The 25,136-nt window shown below is 41.5% G+C and overlaps 2 protein-coding genes across 2 annotated transcripts in view; one reads left to right on the top strand and one right to left on the bottom strand.

The window, feature by feature from the left end:
- The window catches only part of LRP6 (LDL receptor related protein 6), a 704,489-nt gene that overhangs the window by 248,882 nt on the left and 430,471 nt on the right, over positions 1-25,136 (bottom strand). The gene's annotated exons all lie outside the window — the stretch shown is intronic.
- On the top strand, positions 831-25,136 carry TTC38 (tetratricopeptide repeat domain 38). Its single transcript, XM_069864488.1, has 14 exons — positions 831-889; positions 5,101-5,178; positions 6,141-6,222; positions 6,575-6,746; positions 7,736-7,909; positions 10,662-10,737; positions 11,875-11,994; positions 14,656-14,715; positions 15,815-15,853; positions 16,919-17,000; positions 17,910-18,075; positions 21,893-22,052; positions 22,335-22,408; positions 23,184-25,136. The coding sequence occupies exons 1-14, from the start codon at positions 866-868 to the stop codon at positions 23,275-23,277; spliced, it is 1,401 nt and encodes a 466-aa protein (XP_069720589.1). The 5' UTR covers positions 831-865; the 3' UTR covers positions 23,278-25,136.

Genomic DNA, 25,136 nt, shown 5'->3' with positions numbered 1-25,136 from the left:
TAAATCAAAAATATTCCACTTTTTGTAATAGTATCCACTTCTTGTATCACTCTGGTGCATCTCCTTTAATACTGTGTTCAGTTTTGGGCCCCACCACAAGAAGGATTTTGAGGCTCTAGAGCGAGTCCAGAGAAGAGCAACGAGGTTGGTGAAGGGGCTGGAGAACAAGTTTTATGAGGAGCGGCTGAGAAAGCTGGGGTGGTTTAGCCTTGAGGAGGCTGAGGGGAGACCTCATTGCTCTCTATAACTACCTAAAAAGAAGATTGTAGGGGTGTGCTGGCCTCTTCTGCCAGGGAGGTGGTTGAGTCCCCTTCCCTGGAGGTGTTTAAGGCACGGGTGGACGAGGTGCTGAGGGGCATGGTTTAGTGATTGATAGGAATGGTTGGACTCGATGATCCGGTGGGTCTCTTCCAACCTGGTGATTCTATGATTCTATGATCTTCCTGACCTTCCCTCGGATCCTAAAACGTGCAGGGCTCCTGATGTTGTAAATGTACGTGCTCTTCGGGGAGAAGGGGGCCTCTCCGTGTTCCAAAGAAGGGCAGACGCGGCCCGCGCAGCCTCTGGGGCAGAAGCCGCAGTCGGGATCCGCTCCCCAACCCGCACGAGGCCACGCCCACAGCCACGCGGCGACGGTTGTGGAGACCGCGCCCACTGGAGGCAAGACCACGCCCACCGCCGCCAGCCGCGCCGGCTGCTGTAGGCCACGCCTACTGGCGCACGGCCACGCCCCGCAGGTAAAACCACGCCCACCGCGACGTGACCACGCCCCTTGCTCACGGTCCCGCCCCCCGGCCCCTCCTCCTCGCGGGGTTGCGGGTTGCGCAGCCGGCGGGCGGAAGCAGAGGAGGCGCGGCGCGAGGCGATGGCACCGCTGAGGGACTGCAAGGTGCGAGGCGGAGCGGGCAGGGAGCGTCCCATGGAATGTCCCGTGGAATAACCGGGGCAGGGAGAGCCCCCCCCACCCCGGGACGGAGAGGGGCTGGGATAGATCCCCAGGATGGAGCAGGGGAGGGATCGTCTCCCTGGACTCGGTGCTGGGGATGGAACAGGCTGCCCCGGGATGTGGTTGAGTCACCTTCCCTGGAGGCGTTTAAAAGACGAGTGGATGAGGTGCTGAGGGGCATGGTGTAGTGGTTGATGGGAATGGTTGGACTCGATGATCCAGTGGGTCCTTTCCAACCCAGTGATTCTATGGTTCTATTCTGTGATTCTATGCTACGTCTCAAATCCTGGGTTCATTCTGGGCCCCCCACTCCAAGTGAGGCATCGAAGGGCTGGAACGCACCCAGAGAAGGGGAATGGAGCTGGAGCACAGAGGTTCTGGGAGCAGCTGAGGAATCTGGGATTGTTTAGCCTGGAGAAGAGGAGTCTGAGGGGAGACCTTGTCGTGCTCTGCAGCTTCCTGAAAGGATGTAGGTGCTGGTCTCTTTTTCAGAGTAACAAGCGACAGAACGAGAGGAAATGGCCTCAAGTTGTGCCACGGGAGATTTAGATTGGATATTGGGAAAAATTCCTTCAGGGAAAGGGTTGTTGGGCCCTAGAGCAAGCTGCCCAGGGCAGTGGTGGAGTCCCCATCCCTGGAGGGATTTAAATCCATGTGGTTGTGGTGCTCAGGGACACGGTGCAGCGATGGGGTTGGCAGTGCTGGGGGCAGGATTGGACTCGATAGTCTTAAAGGTCTTTTCCAACCTCAGCAATTCTGGGTCAGCGTGGCGTGGGAGCTGGCCTTGCCACAGCCACTGAGCGTGGGGGCTGCAGCTGCTGTGCCTATGGCCGCTGCTTCAGCCTGGCACGTCGGGATGGTGGGTGCGTGGCTGGGGTACAGTGATCTCCCGTGTGGGTCTTGGGGAAGCAGTGAGAGCCAGGCTGGCTGGGGGGCTGCTGGCCAGCACTGAGTCTGTGGTGGGAGGGGAGCTGAGCCAAGTGGAGCTGAGCTGTCAGGAGGCTGTGGAGAATCATAGAATCATAGAATCACCAGGTTGGAAAAGACCCACCAGATCATCAAGTCCCACCATTCCTATCAATCACCAAACTATGCCCCTCAGCACCTTGTCCACCCATCCCTTAAACACCTCCAAGGAAGATGACTCAACCACCTCCCTGGGCAGCCTGTTACAGTGCCCAAACCTCCCTGGGCAGCCTGTTCCAGCCCTGGCGTGGCAAGGTCATGCAGGTGGGTTTCAGGTGGGATCTGGGGACAGGGATGAGTCACTTCCCTCCCACTGGGGAAGCAAACTTGTGTCTGAATGCCTCTGGATCTTGTTCACAGTGCAGACTTGTCCTGCAGGCACTCATCTGCCCCTTCTTTGGGCCTCAAAAGTGGGTCCAGCCTTCTTTTAACTCTGAACCAGCTTCAAGTCCAAGGGTCTAAAATCAGTGTGCCAGAGCTAGTTACTGATTAGTCATTTGGGTGCTTTCTTCCCAAAAAAGATTTTTTTTTTCTCTGCCACTCTTTTTGTTGATTTTTAGGCAGAGGGAGGTAAAAAAAAAGAGGTCTTGGAAGATCTTCTGAGGGTGTCATAGGTTAGTGAGTGCCACAGCCCTGGAGAGCTGCCATTCAAGTCGCAGATGATGTGCTGACAGCAACCCACAAAGAGCAGATTTCTCAAAGCCAGCTGGGATTCTAGAAGGGACAACAATACAGATAAATGGTCACCAGATCCTGTGATAGAACTCTCATCTTAAAGCAGGAGAAAGGCAAGGATATGGTCTCCAAAAAAAGTGATGAAGAAGACCCAAGTCCGTGGCCCTGTCCTCCAAGAAGCATTACAGAGAAGAGTCTCTTCTGAAGCTAGAGAGGTTGATGGTGGGAAATTAGTGTAATAGAACTCAAAGCCATCTTCTGTGGATAGGAGAGGTGATACTTACTTTACAAACTCTCTGGCTGACTTTTGCCTAATGGCACTCCCTCTGTCGTGAATTTCTTTTGTCGCAGTCTGATACCTGAGTACAGACAAACCCCAAGACATGAGTGTCCCAACTGGTCTGGGCAGGACCATTTGGATATGACCTGGAGGACCTGTGCTCTCACAGGCTCATTGGTTCTTGCTTGACAACAACAGATTAGGTTTGGGGCAGATCTCTTATGTTTCTTAGGAGTGCGCAGCTATTATGTAGTGATTCTTCCTTGCAGTCTTTTATCACGGTGCACTAAGAGAATGAATAGTGGTGTATGTGGTGTGACACAGCCTTGCCGCCATCCTCCTGTTGCTACAGTAGGAGTCTTCCAGTGAAGGGTGAGTTACCTGGGCTATAGCCTTGGCAGAGCAGAGGCTTTCAGGAGAGGATGGAAACAGCATGTACCTCAGCTAGATAAACAGTGTCCTTAGAGATGAATGCAAGCCTTTTTTACTGATCCTAGTTCTGCTTTTTTCTCATGCTTTCACACAGACATTTTTATTCCACTGAATATTAGTATTAACAAGATCTCCTAAAAGTGGGATGACACATCCTACTTGGCAACAACCTTGAGCTGTTGTGCAAGAGAGGCAGTGACACCAACAGCCGCTTCAAATGGAGCTTGTTTTTGACAACTAGTGATGGAAGTGGTTTGTGGCCTATTTTGCAGGGCTCTTGAAAGGTAGCTTGTAAGTAGCAGGCCTAACTTTGCTGCCCTCTTGACTTTTTTTTTCTTCTGTTTCTGGATATAGTATGGATTGTAAAGAAAATTTGTAATTTTACATTCTGGTCTAGTCTTTCAGGCTTGTAATTGAACATGCAAGTGCTTGAGCAGCTGGAATGTGAGCCTTTAATTCAATCACAGTGGCAAAGCTTTAGGATACTATTAGCAAAGATCTCTTTGCCTGGTTACTTAAAGGTTTTGACAGTTCAGTCATTAGAACCAGGAAATACTCTAAAGTGTAAAATGAGATAAACTGAATTCTTGCAGCATTGGCAAGGACTAATCCTCCATTAGAAGGAGTCTGAATTGGCTTGCCCCAAGTCTTTTTTTATATCTATCCTGTGTGTTTTGTGTACAGGAATAAAAGTATTGCTGAAGTGATTTGTGCAGCTCGAGAAATGTGTGTATACTGAAGCAAGAACATATACAGTGTGTAGAATGTAAGTCTGTGCTTGAGAAGCCTATGGGTTTTGAGGCAGTGATGGGTACAGTATAGGAATGCTGAATGAACAATGATTAGTAGAAAAAAATCCAGGTGTTATTAAAAATATATGAATAGGTTGCCAAGGGAAGCACCTCAGCTTGTGAGATGACAGGCTTTGTGGTCATCCTGTGTGGGGGAAGAGGCTGGCAAGCAATTAGAGATCACATGCCTGTTTGTTGTAGGCACACAAATGAATGAGTTAGGCATTTTGAGATAGGCACTGGATTTTTTGTTTTATCGCCTGAGTTATTTAAGAGGGCAATCACAGAGACAACCATGAACCAGGGTGTTGTAGCTGCTGCAGCTTAACTCTACCACTGAGTAAACGGCACATCTGCCTAATGAACTCTTCATTCTCCAGCAGCTAGCTGGGAGATGTAACACCTCCGTCTATGTTACATAGCTTGTTAAGAAACTATGGCAGCCTGATTCTGACATAAAATCTAAAATTTTAGGTTTATCAAATGCTTCTGTTCTTCCCTTTTTGTATGGCTTTTGTACAAATCTGTTATCCAAATTCCTCGTGGGCTTAACTCCAGCAACTTGGTGGATTTTCTCTGCCAGTCTGTTTGGCCTGCAAGTTACTTAAGGTATTGTTTTCATTTATAAAAACCACAAGGCTGTATTTTAAAATATTTCTACTTCGCATGAGGTGTGTCTGTAGCAGAGGGACTAGCCAGAAGTTGAGTTGTAATGATTTGGAGTGGGTTTCTTATTACAAGATGCGTAACCCATCAAGACCTTCTATCACACTTCATAATTTTTTGCTTCTTTGTTCAATTGTGAACCTCAATTAACTGCTCCTTCAGGTGTAACTATGACTGTACAGAAGGTTTATGTGTCTGATCACATTGTCCTTCCAGCTTTTCTTTCTCTTTAAAAAAAAGCATAGTTGAAGAAAATATCAGAACACTGTCAATTTGAAAATCTGTAGGTGTAGTCTGGGAAAAAAGTGTGTAAAATGAGTGGGTTTTGTTTGTTTGTTTTGCAGGCCTGGCAGGATGCTGGACTTGTCCTCTCCACGACCAGCAATGAAGCCTGTAAACTATTTGATGCTGTGCTGACCCAGGTATGGCTAAAAAGTGTAAGAAAATGTGATTTAAAGGGGCCTGTGCATGAAATGGTCTTTGTTGTAGTTGATGTTTTAATTTCTTACCAGCTGGTGGAGCCTCAAAATCAGTCTGCCACAGTTCAGCCATTACTAGCAGGCAGCAGAAAACCCTTGTAGCAGGGAGTTATGCTGGATGCTGCAGCTGTGAGGAAAACTTCAGCCAGTGTACTCGTCCTGTACGGCGTGGGAGAATCAATCAGTTGATGTAAAACACATAGAAACACAGGTTTATTTGTTCAGCTGGTGACCAAACTACCTTAAAGAAAACACTTTTCCTGTTTTCCTACTGTGCTAACCTTATCTGAATGCAGAGTTTGGCTTTTACTCATTTGTCTTGCTTGCTTTGGGATTTTACACACATGCGAGAGTGAAAAGAAGCCAAATAACATTGGAGGTTCACGCAGAATCACAGAATCACTAGGTTGGAAAAGACCCACAGGATCATCGAGTCCAACCATTCCTATCAAACACTAAACCATGCCCCTCAGCGCCTCATCCACCAGTCCCTTAAACACCTCCAGGGAAGGTGAATCAACCACCTCCCTGGTCGGCCTGTTCCAGTGCCCACAGTCCCTTCCTGTGAAAAAGATTTTTTCTTATGTCCGTCCTGAACCTCCCCTGGTGGAGCTTCAGGCCATTCCCCCTTATGCTGTCCCCTGTCACTTGGGAGAAGAGGCCAGGTCCCTCCTCTCCACAACCTCCTTTCGTGTAGTTGTAGAGAGCAATAAGGTCTCCCCTAAGCCTTCTCTTCTCTAAGCTAAACAACCCCAGCTCCCTCAGCCGTTCCTCATAAGATGTGTTCTCCAGTCCCCTCACCAGCCTTGTTGCTCTTCTCTGGACTCGCTCCAGAGCCTCAACATCCTTCTTGTGGTGAGGGGCCCAGAAATTTCCTTGACCTTCTCTCTGTGTCTTTCTTATAGTACGCAACCTGGACTAGTAATGAGAACCTTGGAGGTATTGAGGGGTGTCTCTCAAAGTTAAAAGCAGCAGATCCAAATTTTAGTAAGTATAGTCTTTAATTCTTAGTGTAGAAAGTGCTGGATAACACTTCATACCTTGCTGTTTAAATGACTTTGGGCAAGTGGGAAGTGGTTTGTAATAGAATTCTGTAAAACCTCTTTAGAGCCTAGAGCAGGCTGGGGTGGTTTTGTTAGTGTTTCATATTTGCATTTCAAAACTTTTCTAAATGGCTATCATGAAAAGCCTGTAAAATCTTTAGGCTTACAAATCTTCCTGGACCTGTGTGAGTACAAGTCTTGTTTCAGACAATCAATCATCCCCACCTCATGTTTATGTAGAGTTTAATTACCTGTAGTGCTGCACGGCTCAAGTTGTAATGTGCTGGTTTTTGTAGTAATGGGACATGTCATTGCTAATGGTTTGGAGCTGATTGGCACTGGAAGTTCAGTGCGGCTCAACAAAGAGCTGGACGGTGCAATGAGAACGATGATGACGCTTTCAAAATCACAACCACTGACTGAGCGGGAGAAGCTTCATGTATCAGCACTGGACATGTTTGCCAGTGGGTAAGTCCACTGTCGTGCTGCTTAAAGGACTGGGTAGAGATTTAGCCACACCAAATTCAAGAGAGAGTTGATAGTAGTGTTGCTTGACATCAGCTGACATCTAGCAAAGGATCAGAGTGAGAAGTCAGTTGTTGTTCTTAAATTCATCTCTCCAACGGTAAGCACCACAACCAGTCAGCGAGCAGCACCACAGGAGAGGAAATGCTCTGTTGCCCCTGCTTCATGTCATTAAGCACTCTCTGTTTTAAATCTGTCATAGATCTGTCACTGTAATGTACGGCTTAGAACTAGGAAACTAAATATTTAATTACAGTGAGTTCCACTAAAATATAACACAAACTTGGGTCCACAGAAGCAAAGCAACAGATTTTGCCTCTCTTTTGTCTCCGTGTGTCAGAAACCAATTTCCTCTGTAAAACAGGGAGGAAGCAATGTCAGAAGTGCTTTAGAGGCTCACTGTTCCATTCAATATGATGAATTTATGTGCAATGCAGAAAGTATGAGCTAATGATTCACTTTCACGATTTGTTTGTCAAATGAACAGGTGAGCATGGATTTACCTCACATGATTCTTAGCAGAGGTAAAGAGGAAGCAACTGAAGCCCTGTTACTGTAGGTTTGATTCCCACTAGAGGAGAGGGAAGATGTCTTTGCGCATGTGAAATTAGATTAATTGTGGCAGGTCTTTATAAAATTGATTCTGATCTGTAGGAAATCTTTAGACTCATGGTTTAAGCTTGTTTGATTTTCCTTGTGTGTTTCAGTGGCTTTTTGCAACCCAAGAACATTTCTTTCAAAAGATCTCTCAGAAGGTGCTTAGTGAAGATAGTGCCATTATTACTTTAAAAAAAGACTAAGACATTCAAGGTGGAAAAAAAAAGTAATTTGATGTTGGATTTTATACTTTTCCAAATGGCATGAGTTTAGAACTAACAGTAAAGGTGGGCATGTGTGCCTTCTCTCAGTGATCAATGATTTTTTATTTCTAGCCAGCTTCCAAAAGCCTGTGATCTATGGGAACAGATTCTGCAGGACCACCCAACTGACCTACTAGCCCTCAAATTTTCCCAAGATGCTTACTTCTGCCTGGGATATCAAATACAGATGCGAGATTCTGTTGCTCGGGTTTATCCTTTCTGGACACCTGATATTCCACTAAGCAGGTAGGTTTCATTTTGAAAATTGCTCTTTATCTGATGTGTGCATACTTTGTGTTTTTTAAAGTTCAGACACATCTCAGTAGCAGTATCTGTTGGAAAAAAGCATGTAGACAAAGCCAAGGGCTTAGAGGTGAATCAGGTGACCACACCCAGAATGTCTCTCCTGTATCTCTGTTGACATGCTCTTGAGATTTTTTTCTTAAGTGAACTGTGGCTCAGTTAGTAATTTTTCCTGTCAAATACGGCACATGGCATGTACCAAACAGGATAAAATCATGTCATCCCTGAAAGCAGTGACAAAGCTCCTTTGGGCTTTTATGGGTCCAGTTTTTTACTTTGGGCTCAGATTGCAGGTGATAGAGCACATTAGTGGAAGGAAGAATGGAATTTTAATTTGGAATACCAAAGTGTGGTTCTGAAACAAAACTTTGGCCAATACTACAACAGCAGCAAAGACTGACAGGAAGGCAGAATTTTTTGAGAATCTCTTCAGTTCAGTCCTGAAAGTTTCAATTTCCCAAAGTTAATTCAGGTTAATCTGAATCTATTGACAAGTGAATAGTTAATAAAAACTTAACTTGGGATAATATTAAAATAAAAAACTTATTAAATTTTTGAATGCTTTGAACCTTAAGTAAAAAAGTAACATTAGATCGTAAGTCAAGATGTATATTTAGAGGTAGATGAATAGGCAGTCCACAGGCAACCATAACTTTCTGAATGCTTTAGAATGCTGCTGTAGATCCATGCGCTGTATCCCATATAGAATCGTAGAATCATAGAATAACCAGGTTGGAAGAGACCCACCGGATCATCGAGTCCAACCATTCCTATCAAACACTAAACCAGCACCTCGTCCACCCATGCCTTAAACACCTCCAGGGAAGGTGAATCAACCACCTCCCTGGGTAGCCTGTTCCAGTGCCCAATGACCCTTTCTGTGAAAAAGTTTTTCCTAATGTCCAGCCTAAATCTCCCCTGGTGGAGCTTGAGGCCATTCCCTCTTGTCCTGTCCCCTGTCACTTGGGAGAAGAGGCCAGGTCCCTGCTCTCCACAACTTCCTTTCAGATAGTTGTAGAGAGCAATGAGGTCTCCCCTCAGCCTCCTCAAGGCTAAACAACCCCAGCTCTCTCAGCCGTTCCTCATAAAACGTGTTCTCCAGCCCCTTCACCAGCTTTGTCACTCTTCTCTGGACTCGCTCCAGAGCCTCAACATCCTTCTTGTGGTGAGGGGCCCGGAAGTGAACACAGGATTCAAGGAGTGGTCTCACCAGTGCCGAGTACAGAGGGAGAATAACCTCCCTGGACCTGCTGGTCACGCCGTTTCTGATCCAAGCCAAGATGCCATTGGCCTTCTTGGCCACCTGGGCACACTGCTGTCTCATGTTCAGTTGGCTGTCAACCAACTCCCCCAGATCCCTCTCCTCCAGGCAGCTTTCTAGACAGACTTCTCCTAGTCTGTAGCACTGCACAGGGTTGTTGTGCCCCAAGTGCAGGACCCAGCACTTGGCCTTGTTAAGCCTCATGCCATTGGACTCAGCCCAGCGGTCCAGCCTGTCCAGATCCCTTTGCAGAGCCTCCCTACCCTCCAGCAGATCAACACTTCCACCCACCTTAGTGTCGTCTGCAGACTTGCTAAGGGTGCACTCAATGCCTTCATCCAGGTCATTGATAAGGACATTGAACAGGGCTGGACCCAGCATTGAGCCCTGGGGAAATATGCAGCATAATCTTCTCCCTTTTTTTCCCCTCCACAAACAGTGCAGAGAATACAGACGGAATGCTAACATAGTAACAAAGCTAACTGGGGTAGCCCACAATCTCATGGCACAGAAGGTAGCATCAGGAGTCTCATTTTTGCAGCTGTGTTACATCAACTCAGAAACATCTAAACCCACTGGTTCTTTTTAACTACAAAATGCCAGTTTCATTTGTTGGGGAAGTAAGACAATTTAGCAGTTTTAACTGCATTTATATAAACTTTTCAAGACACAATGATACAAAAGTGCAGATTGTCCTTTTGACTGTAAAGCAATAGGGAACACCCATATGCTGAGCTTTTCTTGAGGTATAAAACCTGGCAAGTACCTCTTCTCAAAATTACAGGCATGTATAGTTACACATTAATTGATATGATGGCCAAAAAAATAGGAAAAATTCAACTGGTATTCATCTTGATCCATGAAGTAAATCAGCTGCAGTTAAATATTTTTTCAAATGACTGTGTCAGGTATGCACATAAGAGCATATAACATTCCGAATTTCACTTTATGTAGGGCCTTTATTGCTTAATGGGGATATTTTGAGACTTTACAATGATGTTAATCAGTTTTAAAGAGTTACTCCTCTAAAAGCACCCTCTTATAATTTTGTGGGCACTGGAAAAATTGCAGAAGACTCCACTCCTGTGTTTCCTTTGAGACGCTCGGGTAACTTTGGTCACAGCACTGTCTTGCTTCCAGCCTTCTAATTCTGTGACAACAGAATTCTGTAATCAGCTGTTACAAAGATCAGCAGGTTTTTCCTTGCAGCTCTTAATTCCAGCTTATCAAAAGCTGTAAATGTCAGTTTTCAAAACACTGTTCATGTGCATCTTGTTACTGTTTCCCATGCTGGTGTCTCCAGGCCTTTCCCTTTCCTATGGGAACTAGCTAGTTGTTCTGTATTCTGAAAGCTTGAACCATCATTGTAACTGACATTGTAAGGACTGTTTTGAGTAAAATGCTGGGATTGATGTTTTTTTCCCTTTTGCTTAGTTATGTGAAAGGCTACTACTCTTTTGGACTTATGGAAACAAACCTTTTTGATCGTGCTGAGGAGCTTGCCCGTGAGGTAAACAGCCTGTTACCAGTACTGAAAGGTTTTAGAACTCTTGAAACATGATCCTGTCTCTTGGTGGTTTGGACAAATGCCATGAACCTCATCATACCAGTTGTTAGGAGAAGTAGCAAAGAGATAAAGCTCAACATGGAAGGGCTCACAGAGCTTCAGAAGAAGCTACTGATAGATATTCCTTAGAAAGATTCCCACATCTATGCCGTACCACAGCAATTTCATCCTGACTATTTCGTTTGCTTGCTTATGAGGTGTCAAAACACCTGCATAAAATCCTTATGTTAGCCCATCTGCTGTTTCCCCCATGCATAATTGGCTGTTTACTCCCATTAAAGAATGTTGGATCAGTTTGATGTAATCTGCCCTTGACAATCCATCCTGTTTGTGTTCCCCCTCCCCCTTTTTCCCAGATGCTTATTCCTTGATTATTGAACAGTTAACTGTACAATGTTCCTGGGGATCAATATTAGCCAGCCTGTTTCCTTTTTATGAAGGTAGTAATTATACATGACCTTCTCCAGTCCTCAGGATTATCCCTGTCCTCCAGGAGTCTCAGATACAATTAATTTCTAGTGAGTGTATTTGCTAAACTGCTGTTACATTAAATTGCTGAAAGTGACAACGGAGACTAAACAGTAACATTTAACATCTACAAGGTTAATGGCTAACCTCACAAAATGCCTAAAACCTAGTGGGAGTTGTTGGAGCAAGAAAGAGAAATTTGGTCAATACTCAGAGCTGTCCTTGTTCTTGAAGAAGAAATGATTGCCTATAAGGCAGTTTGTCATCATGGAATAGATCATGGCTGTGCATGCAGTTCTTTCGTGGCTGATACTGATGCATGTCATTGTGATAAAATGTCATTGGATAATATTCCTTAAAGCCTGCATTTTAAAGTATTTTGCAGATGCTCATCTCTGTGCAGTAGAAGCTGGGAAGTGAAGTCAGCCAATAAACATTTTCTTCCTTTTCTGTCCAAATCAGAATTCCTGTCTGTGGTTAGTTGGAATGGTACAGGGATGTACTTAACATGCAGGAAGAAAAAGTAATCTTTTGTTTCTATATCAGCAATGATAAATACTGTTACTTGCAAGTTTGTAAGCTTAATTACGTTTTTCTTTTTTTCACTCCTAGGCTTTGGCCATAAATCGGACAGATGCATGGTCTGTTCATACTATAGCTCATATAAATGAAATGAAAGCTGAGGTGAAGAAAGGGTTAGAGTTTATGAAGGAAACAGAAAACAACTGGAAGGTAAACGTTCTTGTATAATCTCTGAAAAATCTCCTTCTAGGTCTTCTTTATTACCTCCAGCCGATTTCTTGATTCCCCTGTGTGCAGTTGCTTTCTATCTGCAGACATGATACAAGCCTTGCAAAGTTTATGTTAGAAGAAACCATCACGTGAGGTGCTGTTACTATCCCTTCTCCTTTTGAAGCAATAGGCAGGAAAAGATGGCATGTTATGAGGAACACACACTGTAGACCATTTAAAGTCATCACTATTACAAGTGCTGAGATTACAAAAATGGTGAACCTATCTGTGGGCTGGAATTCACGCGAAGTCAGTTGTCTTACACTGTCTTAGGAATACAGTATTCCCCTAGGAATATTGTAATAAATACTGCTTTACAATAAGTGTGTGATTCATACAAGTGCTTGTATACGTCCCCCCACACTTCCCTAGTTTCTTTGTCCTGGTGGAGCTAATTAGGTGTTTTACATCTCATAAGGACATGGCCATTGTGGACAGGTGAAACATCAGGTGTGAAAACTGTGATTTATTGTGTGGTTTATAAAAGCAAAGTGATATTTTCACAAATTTTTTCTTAGACTGAGGTGGGCACTGAAAGTCAGTTGAGTAATATGGCTAAACCTCTTCACAGGAACATAAGATGGTGTGTGAAATGACAGTCAGATCAGACATTTTAGAAGACTCGTAAAATATTTGTTTGCTTTTGGATGGGGAAGGACTTTTAGAGGTCAATGGTAAAGAAAAGTGAAATGATGGTTCTGTTTCTTTTCTAGTCTACTGAAGTTACTTTAGTTATTCAACAAATCTAAGTATCTCTAGAGTATTGAACAGCATGATTAGTCTGTCATGAGGACCTTTGCTCTAAGGGAGCTTAATTTTTATTTGTGTTGGACAGCATGTATTTTCTCAGTGATTAAATGTGTTGTACTCAGAGCAGAGGGCTGTGCGGTTTGAATTTGTTAGAACCCACAAGTCTATTCTAGTCATCAAAGCTGACCATTCCACCTCACCCAGTGTGCAGGGATGGCTAATGAGGCTAGAAGGACTGTTTATTTTGCACATGGTTTTTTTGGTTGTTTTTTTTTTTTAAGTTAGGCATTCAGATATTGACCTTGGAAGTGCAGGCAGAAACCTCTTGCTTGAGGTTCATATCTGTCATTTCTTAGAAAGCATTTTGTCCTTTAATATGTCAGTTTTAATTAAACAGTGATCAAGGCAATTGACAGTTCAGGTGTTGCCTTAAAACTGCCTCTCAGTTGCTGACTTTTGGATCGATTTTTGAGCTCATTCTAAAACAGTTCCATGCCTTTGTCATTTATACCCTTTATCCAACTGAAATAAAGTAATAAAGTGCCAGATCAGTAAGTAGAATTGTCTGATGTACTGTTGTGCTTGACTCAGTCCATTTAAGATTTGTAGCAGCTGACATTGTCGTAATGATGATGTGTATAATCACTTCTTTTGTGCAGAATTTTTCATCTTAGCCATCATGAATGCAGAGCATTAAAATGTAAGCGCATGAAAAAAAAAGCATGTCTCTCTAAGGGCTTTAATAAAGTCATTTGTATTTTGCCTGGTGATTTGAAATTTTTAATTTTGATTTGATCGTCAAGATTATCTATCTCTACTGTTACAGTGTTTGTACTCCTGTTGCTTTTAATTCCATTTTCCCCTTCCTGATAAAAGTGGCAAAGATTCGGTACAGGTTTTCTTTACAGAGTAGTTTATTTTTTTGTTTTTCCACACCCCTGAGGATAGCAGATGCCATTTGTTTTACCTGTACGTTTCAGCACAAAATCAAAAGGGGCAAATTATCTTACCAGATAGGACCTCTCTGCCAGTGCTGTTTAATGAATAGGAACATTTTTTCTTGTGAGCTGTTGGAATGAGTTCACACAGCCTACTTTTATTTATTTATTTTAGTAACCTGAAGGGCCACTTCTTCAGCAATTTAATTTCATTCAGAACTCAGAATCAGCAGCAGGAAAAATGGTTTTGTCTTATTCACTGAAGTAATCCCGTGTTCATATTTGTATGACATTTGGAATGGTAGTATGCTATTAAACTTGATATTGTCAGTTTTATGCCAAGCATTTAACTACTTGACTTGCTCCAGTTTGGTTTATGATTTAGTATTAGACAAGAAAAGATTACTAGAATGTTTATCTTAGTGCTATAAAATTCTAACATTCACTGGGAACCTTTGTGCTCCCTGAACGTGGGTGTTACAGTTGTCACCAGGAAAATTAAGAAGCTTTTTCCACTAATGAGAACATTAAGTTTAACTGCATCACTGGGAGAGAATGGGAGGAGAGGGACGAACCTTTACGATATTTGATTTTTCACCAAAGGATTGTGGTATTATATTCCTGTTTGTCTACTCTCTGTGCACTCACAAAAATGAACTGGGCTGACCTCTTGAAGTGCAGACTAGGGAAGAATATTTCAAGTTCTGATACCAGCTGAAAAGGACAGTGCAAAGTTGGTATCGTCCAGTAAATGTTCATCATCTCATCTAATTAACTGCCAATACATTTAGCATCTTGTGAAGCTTCTAGAGTCCAGAAGTGATTCCTCTCTGTATCATCTGGATATCTAGATGGGTGGCATGAGTTATTTTGTAAGTAATATTTTCTCTTCTTTCTTTTTTTTTTTTTCCAGAATAGCGATATGCTTGCTTGCCACAATTACTGGCACTGGGCTTTATACTTTATTGAAAAGGTATGAGGTATTTTCATATAGGCGATTTACGGTTCAGATAGGTCATTCATCAAATTTTATTTAAAAGGCAGACGTAACATTTACTGACTTTTTTTCAGCTCTTTATAGATATGTTTTTTGTATAGTAGCACAACACCATTTTTACAAGCTAGACTTTTATTACAATTATTTTAAGAAGTTTTAATTACGTTGGTGAGAGATGCAAGTTCTTTGTTAGAACATTGAAAAATTGCTGTGTGGTTATTGCATGTTTGAATAGTCTCACTAATTACACTTGGCACCATTATTTGATAGAAAGATTACCTTGTATCTCTAATTTTTAGACAAAATTCTCTCAAAATTCAAAACTAATGTGCTGATCCCAAAAGCTGCTGACTAGAAGGGACAGTAAGCTTTAAATTTGGTTCCCAATTATATCAATTATTAATGTTACTCATTCTTATTATTGAAACACTTCAAAAATTTTTGCAATTTTACTCGAACTGTCAGGTTGCGATGCAGAATTTCCTTATATTTAATAACCCTTAGCACTTCTGGGGTTCAATTCAGTAGGGAGACAATTGTGACATCATTGAGAAGGCAGTGTACTTTGGTCAGAAAACAGAGCAACTTGCTTGGGTTCAGAATTATTAGCATAGAAGGAGAATAATTCCTGATAGTAGTGTAATAGCTTGTTTTTCCATGTTCTATCTATACAGCTTTTTATAGCCTGCTTAAAATTATTTTGCTTCCTACTTCTTTGTGTACATTGTGGGATGCACTAATTTTTGCAAAACTCCTTGAAAGGAATATTAGAATGAGAGGTAATGCCTTGTCTTTCTCCTTCATGTGTAGATTACATCAGTACTGGTACCTATTACTAAATGAAACCTAAACATACTGATTATTTTGTCTGGTAAATCCTGGTTTGATCTTAGACTCCACGCTTTCTTTTAATACCTCAAGGTTTTCTTGACTCTCTTTGTTTTGATCAAGTCATGAGTCAGTTCTGGAGTAATATTATGATATCTCTTAATTGTATGTATGTCTTTGGTTACTACCAGTCACTTTGGTTACTGTAGCTGAATGTTAATCGTGTAGTCCTCGTTTACATTTGCAGGGTGAATATGAGGCTGCATTGACAATTTATGACAATCATGTGAGTAGGAGCCTTTTTTTCTTTACCAAGAGTGTGCTTAAGTCCGTGATATGTCCTTTCTTCCTTCTGTATGAGACTGTAACCTATCACGGTGTGCCATACCTGAATATATATTATTTACATCTCTTGTTACAGCTTTTCAGGGAAACTGTTTCTCAACTGGTAAAATGCCCTAGAGACTCGCATGCTGTATAGTCTATATGTTCCTTACACTTGTGTTTGAAAGAGCTACAATGGCACTGTTGGTACTGTTTTTCAGTGTCATATGTCTCTTATTCATCCTGTGTAGGTCTAAATGCCTCTGGAAAAAAAAGCTTTTTAAAAGAATGTAAAATATTTTTCCTATTAAAGTCCAGTTACTTTTAAAAAGAAATTATTTTGCATGTTAGCTACTAAGTCAACAGTAACACGCAGTGTCATTCCTAGTTAATTTATTATTAGAATGCCAGGTTGGAAGCAACCTCAGGGATCATCTGGTCAGGCCTGTTTAGGTGATACATATTTTAAATGAGATGGTCCAGAAACCTGTCAAGTTGAGCCTTAAAAGTGTCCAGTGTAGAGGAATCTACCACTTTCCTGGGGAGATTATTCCAATGTTTACCTGTTCTCATGGTGAAAAACTATTCTAGTTCTTTACTATCTGGATTTCAAAATAAGCTTTTGTAAAGAAGCCTTATCAAATTAGATAGGATAATATATCTTTGTAAAGATTATAAAAAAAACCATGCAAGTATTCTAAAAGCTGCTGTGCAGACTACCATCTACTGACCTTGGCAAAGTAAAGTAATGTTTATGACAGTATTTTGGAAAAAATAAAATACCTTGGTGACCCTCCATATGTCCCGAGTTTGACTTTATAACAGGAAAAAGCCCAAAAATGTATACTTGTTTGTCATTACAAATTACTGTATTCAGGACAGGTGCAGCTAGGGCTACTGTGAAGCAGGTGGTTTTGAATGAACAGGAAGTTAAAATTAATTCTGTGCTGTGAAAATAAATTTGACTCTATGAATAAGTTCCCACTAGCAAATCACTTAGGCAGCTTATGCATGTCTGTGATTACAGATCGCTCCCCGATGTCTGTCAAGTGGAAGCATGCTGGATATAGTTGATAACTCTTCGATGCTATACAGGCTTCATCTGGAAGGTAGGATATCCACCTGCCATTCTTTTTTAAACTGTAAAAGGAACAGTTTTCTTTTTGCCTCACCCCTTCCTCTGCTTTGCAGGTTAGAGAAGTATTTAAAGATACTTACAGAGCAAGCCTGGTCAGTGTTACAGAAGAAATCTGGTACAGAAGACAAATCTGCTCTTGAGAAAAGCTTCAATATGAAATTCATAATAGTGTACATAACCTTATTTCTTTCCAAGAGCTTGTTTGGTTTTTTTCCGTCCCCCATGCCACTGTGGTATTTCATTCAGCTCAAGCCAGTATTGGTCACTTGTTGATGAATTAATTTCTATCGTCCCATGAGACTTGAGGCTGAACAATCAAGTACCTAAGCATCTGAAAAGCTGCAGAGCTTCCTTGAAGTGAATTTCAAGTTAACTTAACTTTCTGGTTTGAAACCAATTGAAATAGCTAGTGCATCTATATTAGCTGCTGACTTTTGTGTACTTTCCTAACTGGCATTCCTTCTTAACCTTTTTAAGCTTGTGTTTATACACTAGAGTTCATGAAAGTGGACGCCTAACACACACATGCTGTTTTCACAGTGTTCTGCTGAAACACTAATGATGCGTTAAGTTTGCGTATGAAATCCATCTTATCACTTTGTATAATTTGATTGCTACATCATGAACATCTCCAAGAAGACACGAGAGGTCTCATATCAAGTTAGAACCTCACATCACCAGTATTCTAGATATTATTAGAGATTACCAACAGTCTATAAACAGTTTGCCCAAATACAGCAAGCTGCAGCTGAGCAGTAATCTACACTTTTTTCCACATCAGGGAATGTTTTCTTGAGTTCAGTAGGAATGATGTTTATGCCAGATAATTGAAAGTATATTGCAAACCATTTTTATTGTGAAGAATATTTTTTATTCTTAGGTGTAAAGCTTGGAGACAGGTGGAACAGTGTTCTCCAGCTCACAAAGAAGCATGCCAAAGATCACGTTCTTCTGTTCAATGATGTACACATCTTGATGTCCTCACTGGGAGCCAAAGACCACAAAACTACTGATGAGCTTTTAACAACTCTTCAGGAACTAGCCAAGTAAGGAAGTGAATTAAAGTACTCTACTCAATAAGTATTTTGTCCTCTGAACTTCAGAGTGATAATGTTTCTGGCTTGCCGAAGCACTACAACACACTCTTCTCTGCTTTAGCATGTCATAGAATTGCAGAATACCAGGTTGGAAGGAACTTCAGGGATCTTCTACTCCAGCCTTTTAGGTTTAAATATTAGGGTTTAAACAAACTTGTCAAGCTGAGCCTTAAAAGGGTCCAATGTAAAGGAATCTGTCATGTTACTGGGGAGATTATTCCAATGTTTAACTGTTCTCATAGTGAAATTTTTTTTTTCTGGAATCTGATGGGGATCTCCCCAGGAGCAATTTAAACCCATTACTCCTTGTCTTTCCATGTAACTCCTTGTAAAAAGGGAGTCCTCATCCTCTTGGCAGACACCCTTTAGGTACTGGTACGTGGTAATAAGGTCTCCCCTAAGCCTTCTTTTCTCAAGGCTGAATAAACCCAGCTCTCTCATCCTAGCTGCATATGGCAGGGTTCCTAGTCTTTTGATCATCTTTATGGCCCTTCTCTGGACCCTTTCCAGCCTGTCCACATCTTTTTTGTATAGTGGGGACCAAAAATGGATGCCATACTCCAGGTGCGGCCTGACCAGTGCTGAGTAGAATTGGATAATGACTTCTTTATCTCTGCTGGTGATGCCCTTCTTCATGCACCACAGCATCCTGTTGGCCTTCTTTGCTGCTGCAGCACGCTGGACCATGTCTGGTTTCAGTAGGCCAGTCTCCGGTTAGGAGATCCCTACAATTGTTTATTTATTAAGTTAATGTCTAGAGAGGCTTTTAATCTTGCTGAGCACAAAACTCTTATGTTTGAGGTCATGAACGCTAACTGAACAGTTGCTGTGGATTTCCTTTCAGTGGGTTAACACTAAGCCATACTATATACAATGAATAAAGTAGTTCACCTGTGTATTAGAAAAGGCAATCGACAATTATGTCAGCTGCCTGTGGTTGTTCTTTTTTGTTCTGGTTTAAAAGAGACTTTAATAATAGAGCATAGTTGGTAGTGATATTCTAATGGCTACTGCCTGATGTGTTGTGAAGTACCTCTGCTGGAAATTGAATTTCAAGTAATGCTGAAGTAATAATAGAGAATATTTTGCTTTCAGATTAAATTCTTTGCAAAGTTTCAATATTGATGTATTTCATCAAAACAATGTTTTCTTTGTGTTCCCTAATGTGTGAGGTAACTGTAAATTGCCTCAATTTGTTGAAGTCATTGATATATAGATGCTTTAAATGCAATTCCATCCCTCTTTCCTCTGTTTTTTCCTCTGTTTCAGCAGCTATTGCTTCCCTTGCCTTAAAAAAGAAGGAAGGAGAACTTGAAATTGTCACTATTTTTTTCTGACTATAATACCTATCAATGAAAAATAATTTAAAAAATGTTATTTTCAAGAATACTTACGAAAACAAAAAGACTGTTAAGTCAAACCTAAACATGTCTGATTTGACTCAAGTAGGAAATCTTCCATACAAGAACATAGATATATGCAAGTTTATATAAAGTATATAAAACTGCACATGCACAGCACTTCTGGGAAGCTGCGATGAACATATGCTATTTATCCTTTCACACGTGCTTCGTTTTGCCTGTGTGTTCAGTGCTTTGGAATAATACAGCTGTACATTTTTAGCTCTAGTTTGAAGTATTATAAAGCTTAATTTATTATGCAAGAAAACAGACTGTGAGATGAAGGGGTTATAGTAATGATTGCATCAATGGATTAATATGTGTGTATCACAAAGATGTAATAGATAAATGATACCTAATGAAACCATTTTGTATGTATTTAAAAACGCAGTCATAAAACTTTGGCACAAGCAGCACTTATTCTTGGCTTTTCATGAATATTTTTCCCCAGTCTTTACAATTTAAAGTTGACAAGAAATTATTTTGGGAAGTATTCCCTGGTGCTCTCTGGTGGTTGGTATCCCATGCTTATTTTCACGCATAGAAATGTTAGTTAATGCAGGGGGTTGTTCTTCATGAATTGATGCTGGAGAGCAGTTGCAAGAGAAAAGAAAAAAAGAATCAGTCTTCCATCTCTGTGCATTGTCTCAGAGAGCTGGAACAATGTTTAAATAAAAAATTATTACATCATTAACTACCTCAAACATCCGTTGTGCAATTCTGATTTTCCAGGATGCTGTATTTTGTTTAATGAATGATAGACACATCAGGCAACACTGGATACTGAAAAATCAAAGTTGGCCTGGTGGAAGAAATGGGAAATTTCTAATACTGACTCAAGAAAGTGAGCACGGAGTATGCTCTGTGTTTGGTGAATTTAAGGTACTAGTGTGGTAGTGTGACACTGAGCTGTCAGTGCAAGCACTCAAAACAGAAGCCAGTGACTAAGGTTCCACAATGTTAAAGATATAACTGGCAAATTTACAGAAAAATATGTTCTAAACAATGGATGGAATTAATAGCATTGAATTGTGTGGGTCCAGAGGAGGGCTACAAAGATTATCAGAGGGCTAGAGCACCTCTCATATGAGGACAGGCTGAATTATGGTTGTTCAGCCTGGAGAAGAGAAGGCTCTGAGGAAACCTTATAGCAACCTTCCAGTACCTGAAGGGCGTCTAGAAGAGAGCTGTGGAGGGACTTTTTACAAGGGCTTGTAGTGATAGGACTAGGGGCAATGGGTATAAACTGGGGAGAGGCAGATTTATACTAGACATAAGGAGGAATTTCTTCACTATGAGGGTGGTGAGGCACTGGCACAGGTTGCCCAGGGAAGCTGTGGCTGCCCCATCCCTGGAGGTGTTCAAGGCCAGGGCTGATGTGGCCTTGGGCAGCCTGATCTAGCGGGAGGTGTCCCTGACCATGGCAGAGGGGTTGGAACTGGATGATCTTTAAGGTCCCTTCCAACCCAAACTATTCTATGATTCTCAGGAATGATTTGTAGTTCTTGGGATAGAAAGCCCTCCTTTCCTTGTATTGCCAACCAGCCTTTTGGCACCAAAATGGCACTACCTCCAAGGCTTCATCACAGTCAGCTTCTTCTGTAGCAGTGCAAAACCACAATTCCACATTGTCCTGTGCAGGTATTGCCCCTTGACTAAAGAGCTACAGTTTTATTACTTGTATTTTTACTTTTTTGAAAATATTGGCAAGGATACCTGCTAGAGAATGTATATTCTTCTGCTGGCACATTGTCATGTCCTATGCCTCTTCCACTTTTAGACAGGTTAGGATAAAAGAACTACAAAATAAAAGAAAATAAAGCATCTCAAGAGCTAGCTAAAATCCATTGCTGTTCGTGGGCCTAAAAGTAGGTTAGAATCACAGAGCAGGCTTTGAGAGCTGTCATGAGGAATACAGTTTGTAATACAACGATGGTGCAGCACTGTGCTGTGGGGTGAGCTGTTTTGCAAGATTATTTGGAGCTGTTTGCAAGGGACTGATTGCCACTTTTGGCAGAGATGAGGGCAGTCAATGAACCAGCAGTAGGATGTTCCATTGAGATCATCAGAAGAGAACTCCGCAGATTTCTCAGTTTTCTAGGCAAAGCTGTTTATTGCAAAGGCAGAAGGAGTTGGGCTTGTGCCTTTTGTGGTTATATTCAGAAGAATGAAAACTGATTGACTGGTGAGTAGCAAGCGGGAAAGCAACATAACCACACTACAAGACAGTATCTAGTTAAAATACTAGAAACATCAGACTTTGAACAGTAAAAAACCTTTCTATCTGTGGCTGGTGACAGTCTGGCACTGAAATATGAATATTTGTAATTTGACTTAAGGGAGTTAACCACTTTCTCTTTCTACAGAGCACCTTGTGAAGACCATGAGCTTTCCCTGGCCCCTCGTTTGGGGTTGCCACTGTGCCAGGCTTTTGTAGAGTTTGAAAACGGAAATTGTGACAAAGCTGTAGACCTGCTGTATCCAATCCGTTATGAGCTAGTCCAGATAGGAGGCAGCAATGCTCAGGTAAAGGAGATCAATAAAAGACTTCTTGATGTTTCTTCACCCTCTTTCAGTAGCCTCCATTAGGCACCTACATTATTAATAACAGTTATTCTTAGAAGTGAAAAACTCTGATGTGCTTATGACTGAATCCTGTTTGCAAACACTTGTTAGCAGTATTAGCTACTTATTTTTTCTTATGAACATGTTTCCTTCTCCAGTTTTTTTAATAATTTGGCAAACAAGATACTGTAACCAACAATAAGTTACTAACTACTTTCTATTTTTGCTGATTTCTTTTTTCAGAGAGATGTTTTCAGCCAGCTATTGATTCATGCTGCTTTAAATTCTAAATCACAAGCCAAACAAAACCTTGCAAGGTGAGCATTTTTCCTGATAAATATTTGTCAAGGTAGTACTGTTACTCAAAGTAAAAAGTACCAAGTATACTCAAACCACTAAATTAAGGTTAAAATGATGTGCATTTCTTAAATGTAGCAACATTTAACTAGGATAAAAAGTGAAATAGCTACCTGTTCCAAAAGTATACTCTTGTGGTCTGGATGAGTGATCTGTATGTGTTCAAGGATAGCTGATTTTCAAACGATGCTATCTTAAAATATAGCCTCTCCTGCCTGTTGAGCAGTGTACTTAATGGACTGCTAAATGTCTGTGAACTGCTGAAAATGAAATGTGTCCTAATGACAACATCTGCTTTATTGGAAAACGAGATTTACAGAGCCTGGTATGTGAGCTCACCTTAGTACGAATCACAAGAGCCTTGTTGGATACAAATTGTAGATGTTGCTCATTGACCGATATCAAGTTCTGTTGAAATGTATTGACTGGGCCTGCCTGTGCACTGTAAAAATGGATCCTTGGGACAATATGAAGCCTTGCCTGTTTGCCTTCTGAGATTGCTTTGCAATAATAAAAAATCAAATAAAAGATCAGAATAATTCACTCTGATCTCTGAATGCTCATACTCAGTCCCTGTCAGAGCTGAAAAGACCGCTGTTTTCTCTAAACTTATTGCCAAGGCCAAGTAAGAGAAATCTGCCCCTCAAGATAAGGTCTTTAAGTACTATTTTCCTCCTCTTCCAGGATCTCTGCTGATGATCTGCCATTTCTCTCCTATCTCTCTTCCTTTCTCAGGTGCCTCCTGAGGGAACGGGATGTGATGAGACCAAATTCACCAATGACGGAGCGGCTTATTAGGAAGGCAGCGGCTATTCATTCACTGGCATAAGTCTTCCCTCTGCACTTCAGCTGCAACAGCAATAGGCTTACCAATCAAATTCTAGGGCCTGGGAGACGGGGGGATGCTATAAACCATGCTAGGGATTCATGGTAGGTAGGAGTACCCTGCGAGTTAGAGACGTGATGATCATTTCCTAAACAAAAATATACAGCTGTTGTGTTTCAGGAGGTTATATCTTAGATGATTCCACATAGAAAGAAGAAGGTAACCTACTGATAACGCACAGCTTTCTGAAGCATCCCAGGACACTGTTTTTCTGGTGTATTTTTCTTAAAGTTCTCTCTGAGCCTGATAATATACAGTACGATAACTGTGCCTGGATTTCAATAATTCATTGGCCCAATTTGTTACTCTGTTAACATGTTAAATAATCAGTAAACTGCTCAGGTAATTTAAATGTACCTTTTAAACAAAGTTAATGGGAGAGTATGAGGCCAGAGCTAATACAGGCATAAACTGAATTCTATACCAACCTTCCAGTCCATTCAGGCATGAGTCACAGATGCTGGCAATACAGATATGCTGGCATATTTTTACACTTCTTCTCATAAAATGTTGAACTTTTTCCTTTCAATTTTAGCACTTCAGAGCTTTCTGAAATTACTATGTGAATTAAGCCAGACAAAAGGGGGAATAGCTGACTGGGACTATTCTAACATGGTTACTCCCTTGGCACCTTTAAATCTTTCAGAAGAACAGAAAAATCCTGAATTTCAGCTAAAACAATATCATCTCTGAATGGCAGTCTTTGTGTGTCTTTGTGCTTATCTCAGCTTTTGGAAAGTCGTGCTTTACTGCCATCTCAATAGTATGAGTCCCTTCGTGTTAGCAAAGTAGGAGTTTAAAACTAATGTTAAAGCACACACTTTATAGAGGCATCTCAGAGCTGGTGAAGACTGGAAGGGACCTTTTCCATAAAAAGAGAGCTAAGAGGAACTGATGCAAAGCTTTGTCCCAGCAGAAGTGACATGACAAGGTTTGGTGCTGCTAATGAGGCACAATGAGCCACGTACGTCCATGAAGTTCTGGTATCTGGATTTCTGCAGCATAGCAGAGCTAACAGGTTGTCTTGTAACAGTAATCCAGATATTCCTAATGAAGGGAAAGATGATATTTTAAGCTAAAACTGAACTAATGCCTCATCTTCCCAAATAGAAATGCCATGCTCTTCAGCTACCCAAGCCCTGACTTTGGTGTCATGTACAAGCTCTCCTGGACAGACACATGCTTGCCCCTCCTTCCTGTCCAGCTGAGACTCTTCCCCATATCCCACAGCAGCACACTTCCACATATGGTTTCCTTCTGACCTGAAGAAAACCCTTTCGTAGCTGGCCCTGCACTGTCCTGGGAATTCCTGCATAGAGAAATAAGCTGCGGCAGCGCCTTGCTGTGACCCTTCTTTCCCCAGCCCTAACTTGGGGAAAAAAATATTTTATTTTTAAATGAAGGATAATTTGTAAAACCAGGTAAGGGTATTGCCTCACACCTGCAGCCTTTTGAATCCTGTGGATGGGCATAGTTCCCTGTCCTTCAGCTTCATCACTGCCTTATGCATCCAGCCATGGCTGTGGTTGGCTTGCTCTGTGCTAAATTTGTACTAGATTTTTGCTATTATTTTTTAATCAATGCATTTCAAGCAATGGCTTTAGACAGGTAACTTTTTATTCAAGGAATATAACAAATTTTATTAAGAAAAAAAGCCTGAGAAATCTGCAGGCTGGCTGTGAAATGTGTAGTTGATATGATCCATTGCTACACAAATTTAAGACTGATAGTTGAAGTAGTTTTGATATACTGCAATTTAGAACCTTGTCTGCTTTACACCAATAAATACAAGGATGTTGTCA

Source organism: Phaenicophaeus curvirostris, chromosome 1, assembly GCF_032191515.1.
Source record: "Phaenicophaeus curvirostris isolate KB17595 chromosome 1, BPBGC_Pcur_1.0, whole genome shotgun sequence".
In the NCBI taxonomy this organism is placed as follows: Eukaryota; Metazoa; Chordata; class Aves; order Cuculiformes; family Cuculidae; genus Phaenicophaeus; species Phaenicophaeus curvirostris.
The sequence above is the reverse complement of the archived record's forward strand: the minus strand, read 5'-3'. Positions and strand labels throughout refer to the sequence as shown.

Bases quoted from the DNA above. Each gene is read 5' to 3' on its own strand.
- TTC38 (XM_069864488.1), top strand. From the start codon at position 866: ATGGCACCGCTGAGGGACTGCAAG. The intron at 890-5,100 runs GTGCGAGGCGGA...TTTGTTTTGCAG, and splicing joins CACCGCTGAGGGACTGCAAG to GCCTGGCAGGATGCTGGACT. The intron at 6,747-7,735 runs GTAAGTCCACTG...TTTTATTTCTAG, and splicing joins CTGGACATGTTTGCCAGTGG to CCAGCTTCCAAAAGCCTGTG.